Source organism: Trachypithecus francoisi, unplaced genomic scaffold (assembly GCF_009764315.1).
Source record: "Trachypithecus francoisi isolate TF-2019V2 unplaced genomic scaffold, Tfra_2.0 Lachesis_group21, whole genome shotgun sequence".
Lineage (NCBI taxonomy): Eukaryota > Metazoa > Chordata > Mammalia > Primates > Cercopithecidae > Trachypithecus > Trachypithecus francoisi.
In genome coordinates this window covers 31,043,798-31,064,295 of record NW_022681467.1, presented here as the reverse complement: position 1 = coordinate 31,064,295, position 20,498 = coordinate 31,043,798, and the positions used below count along the sequence as shown (strand labels likewise).

The 20,498-nt window shown below is 49.7% G+C and overlaps 1 protein-coding gene across 1 annotated transcript; it reads left to right on the top strand.

Annotated features, from left to right (window-relative positions):
* The first annotated feature begins 2,799 nt into the window (after positions 1-2,799).
* Positions 2,800-5,427, top strand: CUNH20orf173 (chromosome unknown C20orf173 homolog). Its single transcript, XM_033186235.1, has 6 exons — positions 2,800-2,893; positions 3,026-3,385; positions 3,571-3,749; positions 3,906-3,999; positions 4,167-4,218; positions 5,153-5,427. The coding sequence occupies exons 2-5, from the start codon at positions 3,077-3,079 to the stop codon at positions 4,191-4,193; spliced, it is 609 nt and encodes a 202-aa protein (XP_033042126.1). The 5' UTR covers positions 2,800-2,893; positions 3,026-3,076; the 3' UTR covers positions 4,194-4,218; positions 5,153-5,427.
* Positions 5,428-20,498: the final 15,071 nt, after the last annotated feature.

Below are 20,498 nucleotides of genomic sequence, written 5' to 3'. Positions count from 1 at the left end.
CAGGGTTCGGGACCTGCAGCCTACCATGCCCAAGCCCCCCCCACCCCCAACCTCCCCGGGCTCCCACGTGGCCTGAGGCTCCCCGACCAGCGCTGCCCCCCTGCTCCTCCACGCAGGGTCCCATCCACCACCCAAGGACTGAGGAGTGCAGACTCGTGGCGTGGGACTGGCGGGCAGCTCTGCCCGTGGCCCTGGCCCTGGTGTGACATCCACTAGGTGAAGTCAGCTGGGCTACTGAGTCCAGTGGGGACTTGGAGAACTTTTATGTCTAGCTAGAGGATTGTAAATGCACCAATCAGCACTCTGGGTCTAGCTCAAGGTTTGTAAATGCACCAATCAGTGCTGTGTCTAGCTAATCTGGTGGGGACTTGGAGAACTTTTCGTCTAGCACTCTGTGTCTAGCTAAAGGATTGTAAATACACCAATCAGCACTCTGTGTCTAGCTAAAGGTTTGTAATCAGGTGCCAATCAGCACCCTGTCAAAACGGACCAATCAGTTCTCTGTAAAATGGACCAATCAGCAGGATGTGGGTGGGGTCAGATAAGGGAATAAACGCAGGCTGCCTGAGCCAGCAGCGGCAACTTGGTATGTTTACACAAGGTGGAAGCTTTGTTCTTTCACTCTTTGCAATAAATGCTGCTGCTGCTCAGTCTTGAAGTCCACACTGCGGTTATGAGCTCACCCCAAAGGTGTGCAGCTTCACTGATGAGGCCAACCAGACCACGAACCCACCAGAAGGAAGAAATTCTGAACATGTCCGAACATCAGAGGGAACAAACTCTGGACACACCATCTTTAATAACTGTAACACAGCAAGCGTCGGCAGCTTCATTCTTTTTTTTTTTTTTTTTTTTTTTTTTGAGACGGAGTCTCGCTCTGTCGCCCAGGCTGGAGTGCAGTGGCTGGATCTCAGCTCACTGCAAGCTCCACCTCCCGGGTTTATGCCATTCTCCTGCCTCAGCCTCCCGAGTAGCTGGGACTACAGGCGCCCGCCACCTCGCCCATTTTTTTTTTTTTTTTTTGTATTTTTTAGTAGAGACGGGGTTTCACCATGTTAGCCAGGATGGTCTCGATCTCCTGACCTCGTGATCCGCCCGTCTCGGCCTCCCAAAGTGCTGGGATTACAGGCTTGAGCCACCGCGCCCAGCTGGCAGCTTCATTCTTGAAGTCAGTGAGACTAAGAACCCACCAATTCTGGACACAAAAGGATTGCTTGAACCTTGGAGGCACAGGCTACAGTGAGCTAAGATTGTGCCACTGCACTCCTGCCTGGGTGACAGAGTGAGACTTTTGTCCTTAAAAAAAAAAAAAAAAAAAAGAATTTGGGTATCATAGGAGTAGGAGGAATCAAGAATACATGAGTTCTGGTTTCAATAACTGGGTACATGGTGGAATCATTTATTGAGATAGAGAAGTTTTGAGGCTGAGTGCAGTGGCTCACGCCTGTAATCCCAGTACTTTGGGAGGCTGAGGTGAGCAGATCACCTGAGGTCAGGAGTTTAAGATTAGCCTGGCCAACATGGTGAAATCCTGTCTTTATTAAAAATACAAAAAAATTAGCAGGGTGTGGTGGCACGCTTCTGTAATCCCAGCTACTCGGGAGGCAAAGGCAGGAGAATTGCTTGAACCCTGGAGGCAGAAGTTGCAGTGAGCTGAGATTGCGCCACTGTACTCCAGCCTGGGTGATAGAGCAAGACTCCCTCTCAAAACAAGAGACAGAGAAGTTTTGGGAAGTGTTGGTTTACAGGGAAAATGCTGGGTTCAGTCAGGCTTATTCAGGTGAGATGTCGCTGAGCCATCTAAGTGGCGGTCCAGTAGGCTGTTGGATACGGGGTCTAGAGACTACAAGAGAGGATTGAGTTGATGTCACACAACTCCAGAGAGGGCATCACACATAAGTGTATTTAAAGTTCCCAGCTGGGGCAGGGCGCGGTGGCTCACGCCTGTAATCCCAGTGCTTTGGGAAGCCGAGGCGGATAGATCACCTGAGGTCAGGAGTTGGAGACCAGACTGACCAACATGGTGAAACCCCATCTCTACTAAAAATACAAAAAAAATTAGCCATGCATGGTGGTGGGTGCCGGTAATCCCAGCTACTCGGGAAGCTGAGGCAAAAGAATCACTTAAACCCGGGAGACAGAGGTTGCAGTGCGCCGAGATCGTGCCTCTGCACTCCAGCCGGGGCGACAAGAGTGAAACTCCCATCTCAAAATAATAATAATAATTAAAAAATAAATTTCCCGGCTGGGCATGGTGACTCACGCCTATAATTCCAGCACTTTGGGAGGCTGAGGTGGGCGGATCACTTGAGGTCAGGAATTTGAGACCAGCCTGGCCAATACCGCGAAACCCCGTCTCTACTAAAAATACAAAAATTAGCCAGGCATGGTGGCACATGCCTGTAGTCCTAGCTACTTGGGAGGGTGAGGCATGAGAATTGCTTGAACCTGGCAGGCAGAAGTTGCAGTGAGCCAAGATCACGTCACTGCACTCCAGCCTGGACGACAGAGCAAAAACTCCGTCTCAAGAACAACAACAACAACAACAACAAAAATTCCCTCTCAAACCCCTGTTTATTTATCCATAAATATTTATTAAATAATTCTAAGTCTTAGAGCTGCAGAGGTGAAGAAGAGAGACTAGCTGAGTCCCTGTCCTCATGTATCTTACATCCAGTGGAGGTTATTCGGGTGTCAGAGAAAGGTGGTGGCTTTTTCCAGGCAGGCTAAAGGAGGGAGGTCACAATGTGTACTTTGTGATGAGATCTATGATATAACTGGGATAACACCAAGGGCCCCACTGAGGTATTCCTTCCCCTTGCAGGGCTAGCCACATGCTATCTCTCTGCCCTGGCCTCTTCCACCCCATGCCCAGTCAGAGTTCTTTTTTGGGGTGAGCAAATGGATAGTGAGGCAGGAGGAGGGGTTGGAAGGAGGTGGAGGTTGGAGGGACGGGGAGCTGTGGAGGCCAACAGGACAGAGGGAAGCTGGTGCTGCCTGTGGCCTCAGCCCCTTGTCCTTCCAGGTAGAGAAGCCAGTCTGCAGCCCACCACAGGAGCTACTACCTGGGGCAGACATGAAGCGCTGGCAGATTTTTGTCCTGTGGGTCTTTTGGATGCTCATCCTCTGGCTGATGACCCCCTATCTGGATCTGACACCTGAATCAGCACCCCAGGAAAAACAAATGTACTTGGTACTACGGCGTTGCAACTGCCCTTGGTTCAGTTCTGGGAAGTATGGCTGCCCTTCTGAGACCCTCAACTCCTCCTCCTGTGGCCACACAGCCGACAAATGGAACTGGCTTGATGCATGCTCCAGGAAGACCATGGGGTACCTGTTGAGGACAAGAGAGCCTGTGACCTCTGACACTGTGCTCTGGTGGTTGGTCAGTGGCCAATACTGGGCCCGGTCCTATCTGCCATGCTTCCTGGGCCTCACCCATTTCCCACCTTCCGCCCAAATCCCTGCCCTTGGCCCTGTCTTCACAGTCTCTGGATGGAGATCTTATCCACCCAGCTCTGTTTTCTCTCCCCTGGGCCCAGCCCCCAATTTCCCTCTTCCTGTTTCCAGGGCATGAACTCAGGGAGCCAGCTTGGGAAATCGTGGAGGAAGCTGTCTAAAGTGATTCCCAGGCTCTCGGTGAGCCATTTTGATTTCTATTATGGGACTTGTGTGCTGTTGGGGTGCCCACATACCTTGCAGGGCTTCACCCTTGGCAACGACATCGACCAATACCCTGTGGTTTTCAGGTGGGTGCTGGGGAGAGGGCGGGAGCAGGAGGGCCAGGCCTGCCCCACAGTTCCATCAGTGACTGCTCCCCTTCCCAAGATGAAGTGGGCCCCAAGTCTAGGGCTTTGAGATGAAGGTGAGGAACCAAACCACCCACAATGCTTCATCTATCCCAGGAATGCCAGTGACCAGGGCTCCTGGATGCAGCTGGAGATGCTACTGCAGAAGCTCTCTGACCTGGTGTGGACTTCAGATGATCTAAGTGATGAGGTGATGGAGGAGGTGTCCCCAAACTCTCTGTGTGGGGGTGAGGGGAGGTCACTGCAGGGAATAACAGCAGGGGCTCTGGAAAGACCTTCTATTGGCTTACTGGGGACACTTGCAGGATTTTCCCAGGTCTTATGGCCCAAACTCCCCCACCTTCAATTCTTTCTCAGATTTTGGAAGATGGTCTGGTTCCCTAGTGGAGTGGAAGATAGCAAAGACATGGTGAGGGGGAATAGGAAAAGGGGTAGGATGTTGCTGTGGGAAGGGCCCCAGGTCAGCTCCCTCCCCCTTCCTCCCCAGGTGCAAGCAGGACAACTGGCTGCCTTACCAGGGTCAGCGTCATCCCTGGGGCCCAAGGCTCTGTTCTGTGTCTTGCACAACTGTGCCCAGGCAGGAAAGATTCTTGTATCTTCTCTTAAAATTCCTGCTCCTCAATGCCTTCAGCATGGAGTCTAAAGTTTTCTGCCTGGCTTTCAAGACTCTACATGTAGGCCAAGCATAGTGGCTCATGCCTGTATCCCAACACTTTGGGAGGCTGAGGCGGGTAGATCATGAGGTCAGGAGTTCGCCACCAGCCTGGCCAATATGGTGAAACTCCATCTCTACTAAAAATACAAAAAATACCCAGGCATGGTGGCACATGCCTGTAGTCCCAGCTACTCGGGAGGCTGAGGCAGAAGAATTGCTTGAACCCGGGAGGCGGAGGTTGCAGTTAGTCGAGATTGTGCCACTGCACTCCAGCCTGGTGACAGAGCGAGACTCCATCTCAAAAAAAAAAAAAAAAAAAAAGACTCTACATGTTCTGACTCCTCCCCTTGCCTCCTGTCTCCCAGGCTCCCATCATGGGCTCGTAGAAATCCCCAGACACATGAGCTGCCTCATGCACCATTCTGTTTGCCTGGAATGCCCTTCTCTTAATGTCCTGGGGGGTTCCCCTCTCTTTCTCCAATATTATGAGAAGAAGCGAGTTGACATTCTCTTTTTTGGACTCCTCAGTGACTCTAGGAGAGTGTCCAGAGTCTGTTTCCTGGTGGTGAGCTCCAGTCTCCTCCCAGCTCCCAGCGGCAACCTGTCATCCCAGATGCTGAGTGAAGGAAGGCAGGGATGAGGACAGGAGTCCGCCTGCTGACACATATGTCCCTCTTTCATCCACTAGGTCACCCTCTTTGGATTTGGATCAGAATAGCGAGGAAAGTGTTTCTATCACTGGGAGGAGGATAATCAGACCAAGGGCTCCGAGGAAATACTGCCCACGTGTAGTGCAGAAGCAGAAATCGAAGTCATCCATCAGCTAGCATGTGGACAAGCCCTCTGCTCACACAAGCTCAGCCGAGCTGAGTCCACACAAGTCCTATTTCTCTGGGGGTAAAGGGCAAGAGGAAATTGTATGGAGATCAGTCTGGTATGGAATAAAATGCTGGCCTGATTGTCTTACCTGCAACCACAGTGTCTGGGAGGGAAGGGCCAGACGTGCCTTCCAGATCTCAGGAGCAATATTTGAGTTAATTTCTTTGCCTGGTCCCCTGGATCCTGTAGGAGGTATAAGTTTAGATTCAATTTCATGCCAAGTGCAAACCCAGACTTTGAGTTGTTGGGGGAGGCTCTTTACCCATTTCGATAAGGGTGAGGGTTTTTTTGGTTTGTTTGTTTTGTTTTGGGCCCAGCTTTTCACAGAAGGTTTAGCATTTTGAGGTTGCCAGCTTTTTTAGATGCCTCAGTTCCAATTCGCTTTTTTATTATTTTTTAATTTTTTAATTTTTTAAGACAGGAGCTTGCTCTGTTGCCCAGGCTGGAATGGGGTGGCACAATCATGGCTTATTGCAGCCTCAATCTCTTGGGCTCAAGGGATCCTCCCACCTCAGCCTCCTGAGTAGCTGGAACTACAAATGCATGTCACCACACCCAGTTAAGTTTAATTTTTGTTTTTATAGAAAGGGGGTCTCGCTATGTTGGCCAGGATGGCCTTGAACTCCTAGGCTCAAGCAGTCCTCCTGCCTTGGCCTCCCAAAGTGCTTGGATTACAGGTGTGAATTATTGTGCCTAGCCCTTACAGTGTCACTTCTGCAGCATTCTATTGGTCAGATCAAGTCATAAAGTGATCCAAGATCCAAGAAGTGGGGAAATGAACTGCCTTTTTTTTTTTTTTTTTTTTGAGACAGAGTCTCGCTCTGTCACCCAGGCTGGAGTGCTGTGGCTGGATCTCAGCTCACTGCAAGCTCCGCCTCCTGGGTTTACACCATTCTCCTGTCTCAGCCTCCCGGGTAGCTGGGACTACAGGCGCCGCCACCTCGCCCGGCTAGTTTTTTTTTTTTTTTTTTTGAGACGGAGTCTCGCTCTGTCGCCCAGGCTGGAGTGCAGTGGCCGGATCTCAGTTTTTAGTAGAGATGGGGTTTCACAGTGTTAGCCAGGATGGTCTCGATCTCCTGACCTCGTGATCTGCCCGTCTCGGCCTCCCAAAGTGCTGGGATTACAGGCTTGAGCCACCGCGCCCGGCCTGAACTGCTCTTCCTAGTGGGAAGAGCTGAAAAGAATCTGCCATACTGAAACTACCACAGTGTCAAGGGCCCAGTTGTGTTGGCAGCAGTGGTAGCATTCCAGGTGGGCCATTCCTGGGATAGTCTTTGGCCATGTTTTGCATCTCCTGATAGACTGAACCTGGTTCTCTAGCTTTTGCATCATCCTGTAAACTACTAAATATTTAGCCAGCGAATTGTTTTTCTCTGAAGTTTACCAGTCTGTTGACCAAGATCAAGAATTCAACCACTACAGTTAACAAAGAATAAAAAATCAGACTTTTGGCTGGGCACAGTGGCTCACACCCAACATGTTGCGAGGCTGAGGCAGGAGGACTGCTTGTGCCTGGAAAATTTCTGCATAATTCATCCCTTAATTTGCATGTAATTAAAAGTGGGTATAAATAGGATTGCAGAGCTGCTGCTGAGCTGCTGACTCTGGGCACACTGCCTATGGGGTAGCCCTCCTCCACAAGGAGCAGTGCATCTCTGCTGCTGCTGTGCAATGCCGCTTCAATACAAGTTGCTAACACCACTGGATCGCATCAGGGCAAAGCCAAGAACCCTCTCAGACTAAGCCCAATTCTGGGGATTGCCTGCCCTGCATCAGAGCATCACTCCAGTCTCTACCTCGATCATCACATGGCATACATACTCCCCTGTGTCTTCTGTTTCCAAATTTCCCTCATCTCTTTTTTTTGAGATGGAGTTTTGCTCTGTCACCCAGGCTGGAGTGCAGTGGCACAATCTCAGCTCACTGCAACCTCTGCCTCCCAGGTTCAAGCAATTCTTCTGTCTCAGCCTCCCAAGCAGCTGGGAATACAGGTGCCCACCACCACGCCTGGCTAATTTTTTGTATTTTAGTAGAGACTGGGTTTCGCCATGTTGGCCAGCTGGTCTCAAACTCCTAGCCTCAAGTGACCTGCCTGCCTCGGCCTCCCAAAGTGCTGGGATCACAGGCATGAGTCACCATGCCGGGCCAATTTCCCTCATCTTATAAAAACACTAGTCATTGGATTAGGGCCCATTCTCATCCAGCATGATCTCATTTTAATTTCATTGTATCTGCAAAGGCCCTACTTCCAAATACATTTATAAGTATCAGGGGTTAGAACTTAAACATTTTTTTTTTTTTTAGTAACACAATTCTACCTCTTGCAAGCAGAATGTCTTTTCTAGACATGCAGACTTAGAAGTTTTATCTCCTACATACCCCGTCCCCCTTTTTTTTGTGTGACAGAATCTCGCTCTGTTGCCCAGGCTGGAGTGCAGTGACATGATCTCTGTTCACTGCAAGCTCTGCCTCCCGGGTTCACACCATTCTCCTGCCTCAGCCTCCTGAGTAGCTGGGACTACAGGCGCCCGCCACCATGCCCAGCTAATTTTTTGTATTTGTAGTACAGACGGGTTTTCACTGTGTTAGCCAGGATGGTCTCGATCTCTCGACCTCATGATCCGCCTGCCTCGGCCTCCCAAAGGGCTAGGATTACAGGCGTGAGCCATACCCTTTCTTTTTTTTTTTTTTTGAGACGGAGTCTCGCTCTGTCACCCAGGCTGGAGTGCAGTGGCCAGATCTCAGCTCACTGCAAGCTCCGCCTCCCAGATTCACGCCATCCTCCTGCCTCAGCCTCCCGAGTAGCTGGGACTACAGGCGCCACCACCTCGCCCGGCTAGTTTTTTGTATTTTTAGTAGAGACAGGGTTTCACCGTGTTAGCCAGGATGGTCTCGATCTCCTGACCTTGTGATCCGCCCGTCTCGGCCTCCCAAAGTGCTGGGATTACAGGCTTGAGCCACCGCGCCCGGCCGAGCCATACCCTTTCTTAGAAAGTTACCATGAACAAAAGGCTGGGCATGACTGATATGATGAAACTCCGTCTCAACTAAAAATACAAAAATGAGCTGAGTGTGGTGGTGCACACCAGTAATCCCAGCTACTCGGGAGGCTGAGACAGGAGAATTGCTTGAACCCAGGAGGCAGAGGCTGCAGTGAGCCGAGATCATACCATTGCACTCCAGCCTGGAAAACAAGAGTGAAACTGTCTCAAAAAAAAAAAAAAAGTTATCATGAACTCATGAACAAAAAAAAAAGTCGTCTTAGTTCATTTACAAACTCTATAGGAAATATTTATCCAGTTACAATAATGTAAACACTGATAGTAGACTGTTGACTTTTAGAATTAAATTAGCCTGTAGTTCTGTGCCATCCAATATGATGGATGAACCCTTGAAATGTAGCAAGTGCAAGTGAGCAAGGAAATTTTAAATTTATTTTCATTAATCTAAATTTAAAAACAATTCAGTTCTTAGAAAACTTTTCAGTATGCTTGTTATAACTTGGGTATGTAAATCTTTTTTGACTGTACGATTTTATCAAATTTATAAATCATGCGTTTCTGACAAAACGGTTTGAATTTAGGTATACTTATAAGTGTAAGATATATACTGGATTGGCTGGGCGTGGTGGCTCAAGCCTGTAATCCCAGCACTTTGGGAGGACAAGGCAGGCAGATCACTGGAGCTCAGGAGTTTGAGACCAGCCTGGCCGACATGGTGAAACCCTGTCTTTGCTAAAAATAAAAAAAAAAATTAGCTGAGCACAGTGGCGTGCACCTGTAGTCCCAGCTACTCGGTAGACTGAGGCAAGAGAATCATTTGAACCCAGGAGGCGGAGGTTGCAGTGAGCCAAGATCATGCCACTGTACTCCAGCCTGAGCAACAGAGCAAGACTCCATCTCAAACAAACAAACAAACAAAAAACAGTTCTCAAAAAGTCCACCCCTGAGAGGTGTTAAGGGTTAAAGGTACCAAATATTCACTTTCATCAGTATAGTAAATTCTCTTCAGAAGATTCCAGGTGGCCCTTTTTGAACTCCTGGACTCAAGGGATCCTCCTGCCTTGGCCTCCCAAAGCTCTGAGATTACAGGTGTGAGCCATCGCCAAGGTGGTCCTTCTGTTTCCCTCTTTGTCTCCTGCTCACCCACCCCAGCCTGGACACAACCTCTCCCTCTGTGCCCTCCTGTCCCAACCTTTCCCTCTGTGCCCTCCTGTCCCCTGGACCCTTGACTACCACACCTCCCTGGTCATTTGGGCTCTGGGCTGAATGCCAAGGCGAAGGAGGGGCCTTAGTGGAGTAGGTCACAATGTGGCCTCTGTGATGAGTCCCTGATATCACTGGGCTGGCACAGAAGACCCCATTAGGCATCAGTTTCCTCAGGGAGGCCACGGAACACAAAAGTGTCCTCTCTCCCTTTCTTTCTGCCTCTAGGTCAGGTTTTGGCAGTTCCAGTAGTGACCAGTAGGTGACCAGGGAGGCAGGAGCAAGGTGTTGGGAGGAGGTGTAGTGTCAAGGGTTGAGAAAGGGATGGAAGCCATTAGGACGGGGGATGCTGGGGACGTCTGTGGCCCCAGCCTCTTCTCCTTCCTGGTGCCAGGTGTCAGGGCCAATCTACTGTCTGCCGGGGGCACCATCGTCAGGGCCAAAGATTCTGATTCGATACAGGAGTTTGGGCCTGGTGGCTGCCTATGTCCTTTCATTGTGGCTGATTGCCTCCTTCCTACACCAACACTCCAGCCAGAACGATCTCCGTAATATGGCCAAAATACACCCGGGAATCTGCCACTGTCCCAGCAACTTTTCCAGAAAATGCAACTGCTTATCTGAGGTCCAGATGTGCTCTGCCTGCCTCCACATGCCTGATGAGTCTGACTGGTTTGACAGATGCTTCGACAGCACCGTTGAACCCCTACAGAAGCCACAGGATCCCATGTCCAGTGATGCTCTGATATTGTGGTTGGTCAGTGCACAAACTTAGTCTTGGTCCAATCCCTGACCCAACCCCAGGTCCTAGCCATCTCTCCATCATGGCCCCAGGCTCTAATCTTCTTCCACAGGTAGGTGGAGGCTGGGTCAAGCCCCTAAATTCTTCCCTCCTATGCTCCTAGGGACTCAAGGGAGTCAAGTCAGAGAAGGAGGTTGCGAATAAGCAGCAGCAGCTGATTAAAGCACCTCCCCCATGCCCACTGGGCCATGTGGTATCCAACTGCCGGTTCTGTGCAGTGGTGGGAAACTCAAGGTCTCCACGGAGCTCTGGCCTTGGTTTCAGGATTAATCAACATGAAGTGGTCCTCAGGTGGGTGCAGGGTAGGAGGTGGAGACCAAGGCCAAGCCCAAGCCTCTTCCTCCTCTAAATGACCATCCTGACTTCCTTTTCAGGACGAACCAGGCCCCTGTCCAAGGCTTTGAGGCAGATGTGGAGAATAGGACCACTATGTGCATTATGTACCCTGGGATTGCCAGCCCTCAGGACCCCGGTATCCAACTGCCGCTGCTTCCCTTGAATTCATCTGGTCTGGAGTGGTTCATAAGTGTACTGCATAAGCAGACAAGCATGTGGAAGCAAAAAAACCCTGGGTATGTCAGGGAGGGAGGTCACTGTAGAGGGTGACAAAGGCGACTCCAAAGATACCCTGGCTGGATACTGGGGGACCCCCAAGGCTTACTTAAGGCTGAAGGTTGCTTGTCAAATGACTCTGAAATCCTCCCAAACCTCAGTTTCTTTTTAGATTTCAGATGGTCCAGGTTCCTGGTGGAACCAGACAGCAAAGATTTTCTTTCCTGGGTGAGGGCCCCAGGAAGGAAAGGGGAAAGTGGTAGGACAACATGATGGTGGGTAGCCATGGGACAGGCTTCAGGTCAGTCCCCTTCTCCATCTTCCTAGGTGCTGGTGATCAGCCTCTACTTCCTCAGGTATATCAAGGAAAGTTGACTGGAGAACCACAGTCAGTATCTGTCCTTGGGGTTTGTGGCTCTGTTGTATGCCTTGCATACCTGTGACCAGGTAAGATATCTCCTGCAACTCACAGACTTTCACTCCTCTGCCACTCAAAATTTCTGTCTTCTTGGCCGGGCGTGGGGGCTCACGCCTGTAATCCCAGCACTTTGGGAGGCCGAGGCAGGCTGATCACCTGAGGTCAGGAGTTCAAGACCAGCCGGACTAACATGGAGAAACCCCGTCTCTACTAAAAATACAAAATTAGCCGGGCATGGTGGCGCATGCCTGTAATCCTAGCTACTTGGGAGGCTGAGGCAGGAAAATCACTTGAACCCAGGAGGCGGAGGTTGTGGTGAGCCAAGATCGTGCCACTGCACTCCAGTCTGGGCAACAAGAGCAAAACTCCGTCTCAAAAAACAAACAAAAAAATCTGTCTTCCCAGGGACTTCCCATTAAATCTAAAACTTTCTGCCTGGCTTTCAACACCCTACATGATCTGATCCCTCTCTTCTCTCCCGGACTCCCACACTGGGTTTCTTGGGGTTCCCCAGACATACCAGCTGCCTCACGCCTTCTCACACCCTGCTCCCTCTGCCTGGAATGCCCTTCCCTTGTCGCCACGGGGAATCCTCTCTTCTCTCAATATATAATGAAGAACAACTAGTTGATGCTCTCTTTTCTGGGCTCTGGGGTCACTATGAGTATTGAGAGTCTGTCTTCCTTGAAGAAGGTGAACTCCATTCTCCTCCCAGCTCCAAGACGAAGCCTGGCCCACTAGCGGTTGAGTGAGTGGTGCTGAAGGCATGATAGGTGTGCATGGGGGCAGGCCGTTACCCCACCACCATCTCTTGTCTTATCGCATCTTCCAGGTGTCCTTGTTTGGTTTGTTGGTGGTCCCATACCGGGATGACAAATATTGGTTTGAGAGCACCACGCAAAATTTCCCAGCAGAATACAGATCATCTTGAAACTGCAGTGTGAGAGGAAGATTGATGTCTACGGCTGAGATGTTTCCATTGCGGTCCCCAGGAGGCTGACAGGTAGCCAAGGGGACCTTGTGGTGTCAGAGAGGGACTGGGGTTTCAAGCAGACCCTGGATGGAGATCGCTCTGCTGCTGAATAAAACCCTAGCTTATTGCTCTCTCTGGATTTGTGGTGGCATTAAAGGGCTACATTCTATTACTGATTCTGTCTTATCACCATGTGACTCTTTTATGCTGTATCTTATCAAAAAATAAAATTAAATGAGAAAAAAAAGAATCCTGAAGTTGGAAACACATCAAATGGACCTAACTATATATTTAATTGATAATATAAACACCAGAGAAATAATTATTTCAAGTTCCTTTAACTCAAGTTATTAACTCAATTATTTCAAGTTCCTTGTATATTCTTTGTAGGATAGTCTCTGAGGACAAAAAGAACTACAAAGAAATTTTAGGCCAGGTGCAACGGCTCACACCTGTAACCCCAGCACTTTGGGGGGCCTAGGCGGGTGGATTACGAGGTCAGGAGGTCAAGACCAGCACGACCAACACGGTGAAATCCCATCTCTACTAAAAATACAAAAATTAGCTAGACGTAGCGGTGCATACCTGTAATCCCAGCTACTCAGAAGGCTGAGGCAGGAGAATCACTTGAACCTGGGAGGCGGAGTTTGCAGTAAGCCAAGATTGCACCACTGCACTCACAGCCTGGGCGACAGAGTGACACTATCTCAAAAAAGAAAAAAAATTTTTTAAAAAACTTCACTCAGTATTTTTATTATAGTGTTGGTATTATTATTATTATTATTTAGAGATAGGATCTCACTCTGTCACCCAGGATAGAGTGCAGTGACATGATCATGGCTCACTGCAACCTCTGCCTCCCAGGCTCAGGTGATCCTTCCAACATCAGCCTCCTGAATGGCTGGGACTATCAGTGCGTGCTACCACCCTCAACTAATTTAAAATTTTTTTTGTAGAGATGAGGTCTCACTATATTGCCGAGGCTGGTCTTGAATAAGTAAATAACTACTTATATTAACACCATTAGAAGCTAAACACAGGTCAGGCGTGGTGGCTTATGCCTGTAATCCCAGCACTTTGGGAGGGCGAGGGAGGCTGATCATTTGAGGTCAGGAGTTTTGAGACCAGCCTGGCCAAAATAGTGAAACTCCGTCTCTACTAAGAATACAAAAATTTGCCAGGCGTGGTGGTGGGTGCCTGTAATCATAGCTACTTGGGAGGCTGAGGTAGGATAATCACTTGAGTCTGGGAGGCAGAGGTTGCAGTGAGCTGACATTGTACCACTGTACTGCAGCCTGGGTGACCACCACACTCAGATAATTTTTATTTTTAGTAGAGATGGGAGTTCACCATGTTGGTCAGGTTGGTCTCGAACTCCTGACCTTGTGATCCACCCACCTCAGCCTCCCGAAGTGCTGGGATTAGAGGCATGAGCCACTGTGCTCGGCCCAAACTGGAAATATTATGAACTCAATTTTCAAACTTTTTATTGTGACAAAATATACATGAAATTTACCATTTAAAAGTTATCAATGGCAATAAAGTTCAGTGGCATTAAGTATGTTCACATTGTTGCGCAATCATAACCTCAATGAACTAACAATTTACAAAGTACATTTTCTCCCTCTGTCATCTGAACACCTATTACACCCCATTAGCAATGATCAACCCTGCAACCCAGATTTTGTTTTTTGTTTTTTGTATTTTTTTTTTGGAGACGGAGTCTCACTCTGCCACCCAGGTTGGAGTGCAGTGGCGCGATCTCAGCTCACTGCAACCTCCGCCTCCTGGGTTCAAGCAGTTCTCTTGCCTCAGCCTCCTGAGTAGCTGGGACTACAGGCACACACTGCCACCCCCCGCTAATTTTTTGTATTTTAATAGAGACGGGGTTTCACTGTGTTGCCCAGGCTGGTCTCAAACTCCTGAGCTCAGGCAATCCACCTGCCTCAGCCTCCCAAAGTGCTAGGATTACAGGCATGAGCCACTGTGCTCAGTCTGATTTTTGTCTTCTAAATGCTTTTTTTTCCACTAAAAGATTCTAGGCCTAGACAGGTACAAAGAAAACTTGGACATTAGATTTGCAGCAATTTCAGCATCAAAAATAGCAACTGTCATGATTGAACCATAGTGAATATATAAAAAACTTTGAGCTCATAATGATACTCAACCTTTTACTCTAAAAATTGGTAATTAAAGGTGTGTGTTGAGGGAGCATTTATCCTGCTTTTTTGGTAGAAACAGTTCAGGGTAACTAAATAGCCTCAGTAAATGAGTTTCCAGTTGCTGTATATTTAAAACAAATATCCACCGCATGCTACCCTCTTGGCTACTCAACCACCACACACAACCTAACAAAATGCAAATATTCCACATAAACCAAAAGCACATTTACCCACATCCCTGATGCATTGTGGTATACCAGGTGTCTAGGAATGAGGTAGCTCAGTCAGGATCCAAGAATCCCCAAAGGTGTAGGCAGCGCAGCATCATGTCAGATACTGAACCCGTTATGGTACCACACAGACAAGTTACTATTTTAGAGGAATAAAGTGAGCCAGTAGAAAAACATAGTTAAAAAAAAAAAATGGCTGCCTCTGAAGAGGAGCTTGAGAACAATGAGGTAGGAAACTGCCGTCTTCTTTTCATTTAAGTTCCTTTTTTATTTTGAGACAGTCTTGCTCTGTTGCCCAGGCTGGAGTGAGTGCAGTGGCATGATCATGGCTCACTGCAACCTCGACCTCCCTGGGCTCAGGTCAGCCTCCCGAGTAGCTGGGACTACAGGCACATCATCACACCAAGCTAATTTTTATATTTTTTGCCCAGGGTGGTCTTGAACTCCTGAGCCCAAGCAATCTGCCTGCCTAGGCCTCCCAAAGTGCTGGGATTACAGGCATAAGCCCCCAAGCCTGGCACTGTTTAATTTAATTTTTTTTTTTTTTGAGACAGGGTCTCACTTCATCACTCAGGCTGGAGTGCAGTGGCATGATCTGGACTCACTGCAGCCTTGACCTTTGAGGTTCGAGCAATCCTCCTGCCTCAGCCCCCCAAGTATCTGGGACTACAGGCACGCGCCATCATTCCTAGCTAAAATTTCTTAACCACGTACATGCACTTGTTTCATTTTAAATAGACGACAAGAAAGTCTACCAAAGAAAAAAGTCTGGATGGATGGGAAATTTATTTTTAACCCGATTACAACGTTTTCCTATAGATTCTATCCTTAAGAGGAACCAAAAAGCTCTTGCTTTTCTCTCCCTGCCTCCAGCTTGACAACCCTACGCTGTGAATAGGCAGCTTCTCTTTCAGATATACACCATGCCAGCCTTGGCACAGGGTGGTGCCCCTTTTCATTCTTATCTCCATCGCCCTTGATTGCCAAGCCTTCCCTTGGCAGCTGTCCCCTGGGCTGAATGCCAAGATGAAGGACTCTATTGGGCATCAACCCCTTCATCAACCCAAGGGAGGCCACAGGACACATTGAATGCCACCTCTCCTCTTAGCCTTCAGCCCAGCCTTTAGCAGGGCACCCTTGAGGACTGAATAGGTCCAGAGGGAGGCAGCAGCTAATGTGCTGGAAGGTGTTCTGCGGACGGTTGAGGAAGGGATGGAGGCCAACAGGGCAGGGGGATGTAGAGTCTGTGACCATGGTTTCCCACTTTTCCCAGTGCCTGGTATCTGAGTCAGTGTGCCACTTGCCATGTGCTCTGCCCTGTGGGACAAGAATATAGCCTTCAGGCCGGGCGCAGTGGCTCAAGCCTGTAATCCCAGCACTTTGGGAGGTCGAGACGGGTGGATCACAAGGTCAGGAGATCAAGACCATCCATGGTGAAACCCCGTCTCTATTAAAAAATACAAAAAACTAGCCGGGCGAGGTGGCGGCCACCTGTAGTCCCAGCTACTCGGGAGGCTGAGGCAGGAGAATGGCGTAAAAAACCCAGGAGGCGGAGCTTGCAGTGAACTGAGATCCGGCCACTGCAGTCCAGCCTGGGCGACAAAGCGAGACTCCGTCTCAAAAAAAAAAAAAAAAAAAGACTACAGCCTTCAATGGGGGGTATGAGCTTATGCTCACCTGTGGCTGACGTTTCTACTGTCTGCTCAGAGGTCTAACCTGAATGAACTGATAACACCTGCCATTGCTCCTAGAGGTACCCCTCGACTCCACACATCCTGTGCATCCAACTGACTTGACAAACACTTTGAAAGGGCCTTCAAGTCCTCTCTTTGTCCAAGATGCTCTGTTTGACTCTCCCTGGCCTCACTGAGAGCAGCCAGTGGGTCTCCTCTGCACAACTGGGTCATTCTGCAAACTTTCATCTGTGTCCAGGTTCTGTGTACCTAGAGGTGAGCTCCTTCTCGGAGCTCCTTGTGGAGCTTTGTTTAAATGAGTATTTGCCAAATGACTGAATAGCTGGGGCAGGAGCAGCAGCCAGCCAATCTCATTCACCAGGTAATGGAGTTGGGCAGACAAACTTCAGAGATGGCCCTTATACAGGGAAGAGAGTTATAGCCAAAGGCTCCAGCATGAGTCATCAAACCACATGCAACAGCAGAAGCCAAGGTTATCAGTCAGCTAGAATGTGAGACTACTCCTGGCCAGCAATCTGACCTGCGGGGCTGGAATGTTCACAGATACAGGAGAGGCTTTGATAGGAAACCAGGACAGGAGGTGCAGGGGCAACGTGTGGATTATTAATCTGGCACTGCGTAACAGCCTTCCCTGATTCCCTCACCTGAACAACTAGTAGTAATTAAGGAAGAATCACATTTGATTAAGAATTCTTGGCCGGGCGCGGTGGCTCAAGCCTGTAATCCCAGCACTTTGGGAGGCCGAGACGGGCGGATCATGAGGTCAGGAGATCGAGACCATCCTGGCTAACACGGTGAAACCCCGTCTCTACTAAAAAAATACAAAAAAAATTAGCCGGGCGAGATGGCGGGCGCCTGTAGTCCCAGCTACTCGGGAGGCTGAGGCAAGAGAATGGTGTAAACCCGGGAGGCGGAGCTTGCAGTGAGCTGAGATCCGGCCACTGCACTCCAGCCTGGGCGACAGAGCGAGACTCCGTCTCAACAAAAAAAAAAAAAAAGAATTCTTGTCCCCCTCCCTGGCTCTAAATAAATGGCCATGTGCTGGGAATAGGGAATACTCACTCTCTCAAATGACCCATCACACAGCCTTGGCAGAGACTCATCTCTCCTCCTACCCCGACCCATTCAATATTTTACCTCCAAGCCCGCCTAGCTGAGTCAAGATCAGGCCCCATAAGGGCATATATAGGGCTGGTAGCATTGGCAACGAAAGGCTAAGAGGTCAGAGTGTCCACCCTGTGACCAGGCTACTGATGTAATGATTTGGGTGAGATCAACTGGCCAGGAGCACAGTCCAACAAAGTCTCACCTCTCATCCTCACCTCCAACAGGGTAGAGGGAGTAAAAGGGCCTCAGGACTCCATGTTTTTGCCTTTCCTCCTCCCTTGCCTGCTTCTTAAGTGTGGTGAGCAGAGTTGAACTTGCACCCCTCCTCAGTTGTGCCCAGAATCATGTGGAGGGGTCTCTTGGTTTGGAGCACACTGGCAGCTCTTGCTTCTTCCTCTTCCCTGCCCCTGGCCCCATTCCTCTGCTCTGCAGGGTAGTGGGGCAGAAGGCAGGAGGTGAGGTATTGCAGGCTGGACAGCTGAAGGTGTCATCTGCCCCAAGGCCAAACTAAAAAAACCAGGGATCTGTCCCATGGACTGAGATGAGGGCTGCAGGCAAAGCCTCAGGCCTGGAGGTCACCTCGCTGCTTTTGTGGCTGGGGTTTCCTACCCCATAGGTACTTCTAGAAGTTCTGCCACTGGCCCCAGAGCCACGGAGGTCCTGTGGCTGCTCAATTCAGTCCTGCATCTGCAAAGCCTGCCTTCACCAGAAGGGTGTCTGCCTGGTTTGATCCGCACTTCAGATGGGCCCTGAAGCCCTGAAGTGACTGGAGACCACCCCATCTCCAGAGGCCGGTGGATGCTCGGTCCTGGGCTCTGGGCTGCATCCTCTCCTTGATCCCTTCCTCTGCTGGGCCTCTAGCTCCAATAGCTCCAGCCTTTCCTTGGTACTGGAACCAGGGGTGAGTGATAAGCAGTCTGTGTTGTTCTCCATAGGCAGCAATGCTAGGACACCCAACCCAATTCCGGCTGGTCAAGAAGCTACTCCAACTGATCCCCACATCACAGCTAGACCCCGAGCTCCGACTGTGCCAGTCCTGGGTCATGCATATTTGGAACATAGGATAACCATCACTGAGCACCACACTGTGCTCAGGTGGGGGCAGGAGGGCGAGGGTGGGAAGCAGCACCACTCTGTGAGCCCCAGTGCCTTCCTATCTCTGTAGAATGAAACAGGGACTATTCTGGGCTTTGAGAATAATGTGGACAATAGAACCCCCCTGCATTTAAAGCACCCCAAATACTCATGGCCTGCATGAGAACACCCACATGCTGTGGGTGTCTAAGCCTCCAGACCTAGTGTGGACTGCAATGGTTTTATCCGGCAGTATGACCAGTGGGGACCCCAGACCTGGCGCAGACAGCCTTTGGCACTTTGGTGCCAACACTGATCTTGCCCTCCCTGTGCAGCCTGTAACTGTACACTCCCCACCCTCCTTACCCCAACATACACCACTAGCTTCTCCTTTTTTAATGGGTACATTCATGCCAGGCAGTTTTTCTGCCTTCAGAGTGCTGGTAGTCCCACGTGGAAAGCAGAGGAGCAAAGGTCATTGGGTTGGGAGGTGATGGTCACTGCTCTAACACACAAAGCACGCGGGATCCTTGAGAGAACAGGGGCAGCACCCACCAGATCCCAGCACTCCCCAGGAACAAGAACATTGCCCAGTCTCTAACGACTCTTGTCCCCTTCTGCTTTCAGGCCTTTCCAGCCAGTACTAGCTTCTATCAAAGCAGACAAGATTAGGAAGGGGGAAAGTTTTCTGCAAGAAGATAACCTCTGTGGCTGAGCTCTAACCTCTACTCCCTGCATGTTCTGGCGACCAATTACACCTTCCTCAAGTACATCCACAAGAACTGGCTGGACTACCAGGGACTCCTCCCATCTGCTGGATTCACCATTCTGGTTATGCCCTGCCACATGTGACAAGGTCAGGAAAGGAGGCTCTGGCCTCATGCCCTTAGGCAAAGTTGGGTCCCCCCTCGATAACACATATTCCTTCCTTCACTCTTCCCCACTTCAGGTCTCTTTGGGTCTGGAGCTGATGAAAACAGCAGTTGTCACCATTATTGGTGGAATACTCCACAGAGGCAATCCTGCTACTGGGCAAGGAAAGTGTACTTTAGAAAGCTGGAGTGGAAGATCGTCCACAAGCTCGAGTATGAGGGCAAGAGCACGGTCTACACTTGAACTGAAGGCCAACCCTGCTCTGAATATCTGGTGAGGGGAAGACCCTAGGCCGAGGTCTATAATGGAGCTGGGGGCTCTTGAAGGTTGGATGGAAAAAGAGCAAATACAGATTAGTCTAGTCCTGAATAAAGACCCTGCTTGGCAGCCTCTAAGATGTCTTTCAGCTGCTAGAACCTCTCTGAGGCCCAGAAGGTATGCGGGGCCTGAGGACCTGGCTCGTGACCTACAGAAAATGATGCTGATAAGAAACTCGAAGGTAAAACACAGGGACCCTCTGTCAGCCCGAGCCTGAGAACCAGGGCTGGAGGACGTAACAAGTGAACAACCAAGAGAAGTCTTGTTTGTCTCTGACAACCCCTAGCATAGAAATGGCCTAAAGGGGCCGGGTGCGGTGGCTCACCCCTGTAATCTCAACACTTTGGGAGGCCAAGGTGGGTGGATCATCTGAGGTCGGGAGTTCAAGACCAGCCTGACCAACATGGAGAAACCCTGTCTCTACTAAAAATACAAAATTAGCCAGGCATGGTGGCACATCTGTAATCCCAGCTACTCGGGAGGCTGAGGCAGGAGGTGGAGGTTGCCACCAGTGAGCCAAGATTACATCAATGCACTCCAGCCTGGGCAACAAGAGCAAAACTCTGTCTCAAAAAAAAAAAAAAAAAAAAAGAAAGAAAGAGAAGGAAGAAAAAGGGAAGGGAAGGGAAGAAAAAAGGAAGAAAAAGGGAAGGGAAGGGAAGAAAAAGGGAGGGGAAGGGAAGGGAAGAAAAAGGGAAGGGAAGAAAAAGGGAAGAAAAAGGGAAGGGAAGAAAAAGGGAAGGGAAG

What these genes read in the sequence shown, in the direction of transcription:
- CUNH20orf173 (XM_033186235.1), top strand. Translation starts at nt 3,077, where the DNA reads ATGAAGCGCTGGCAGATTTTTGTCCTGTGGGTCTTTTGGATGCTCATC. An exon ending in CAATACCCTGTGGTTTTCAG is followed by an intron (nt 3,750 to 3,905) that starts GTGGGTGCTGGG and finishes CATCTATCCCAG; the next exon opens with GAATGCCAGTGACCAGGGCT. An exon ending in CAGATGATCTAAGTGATGAG is followed by an intron (nt 4,000 to 4,166) that starts GTGATGGAGGAG and finishes ATTCTTTCTCAG; the next exon opens with ATTTTGGAAGATGGTCTGGT.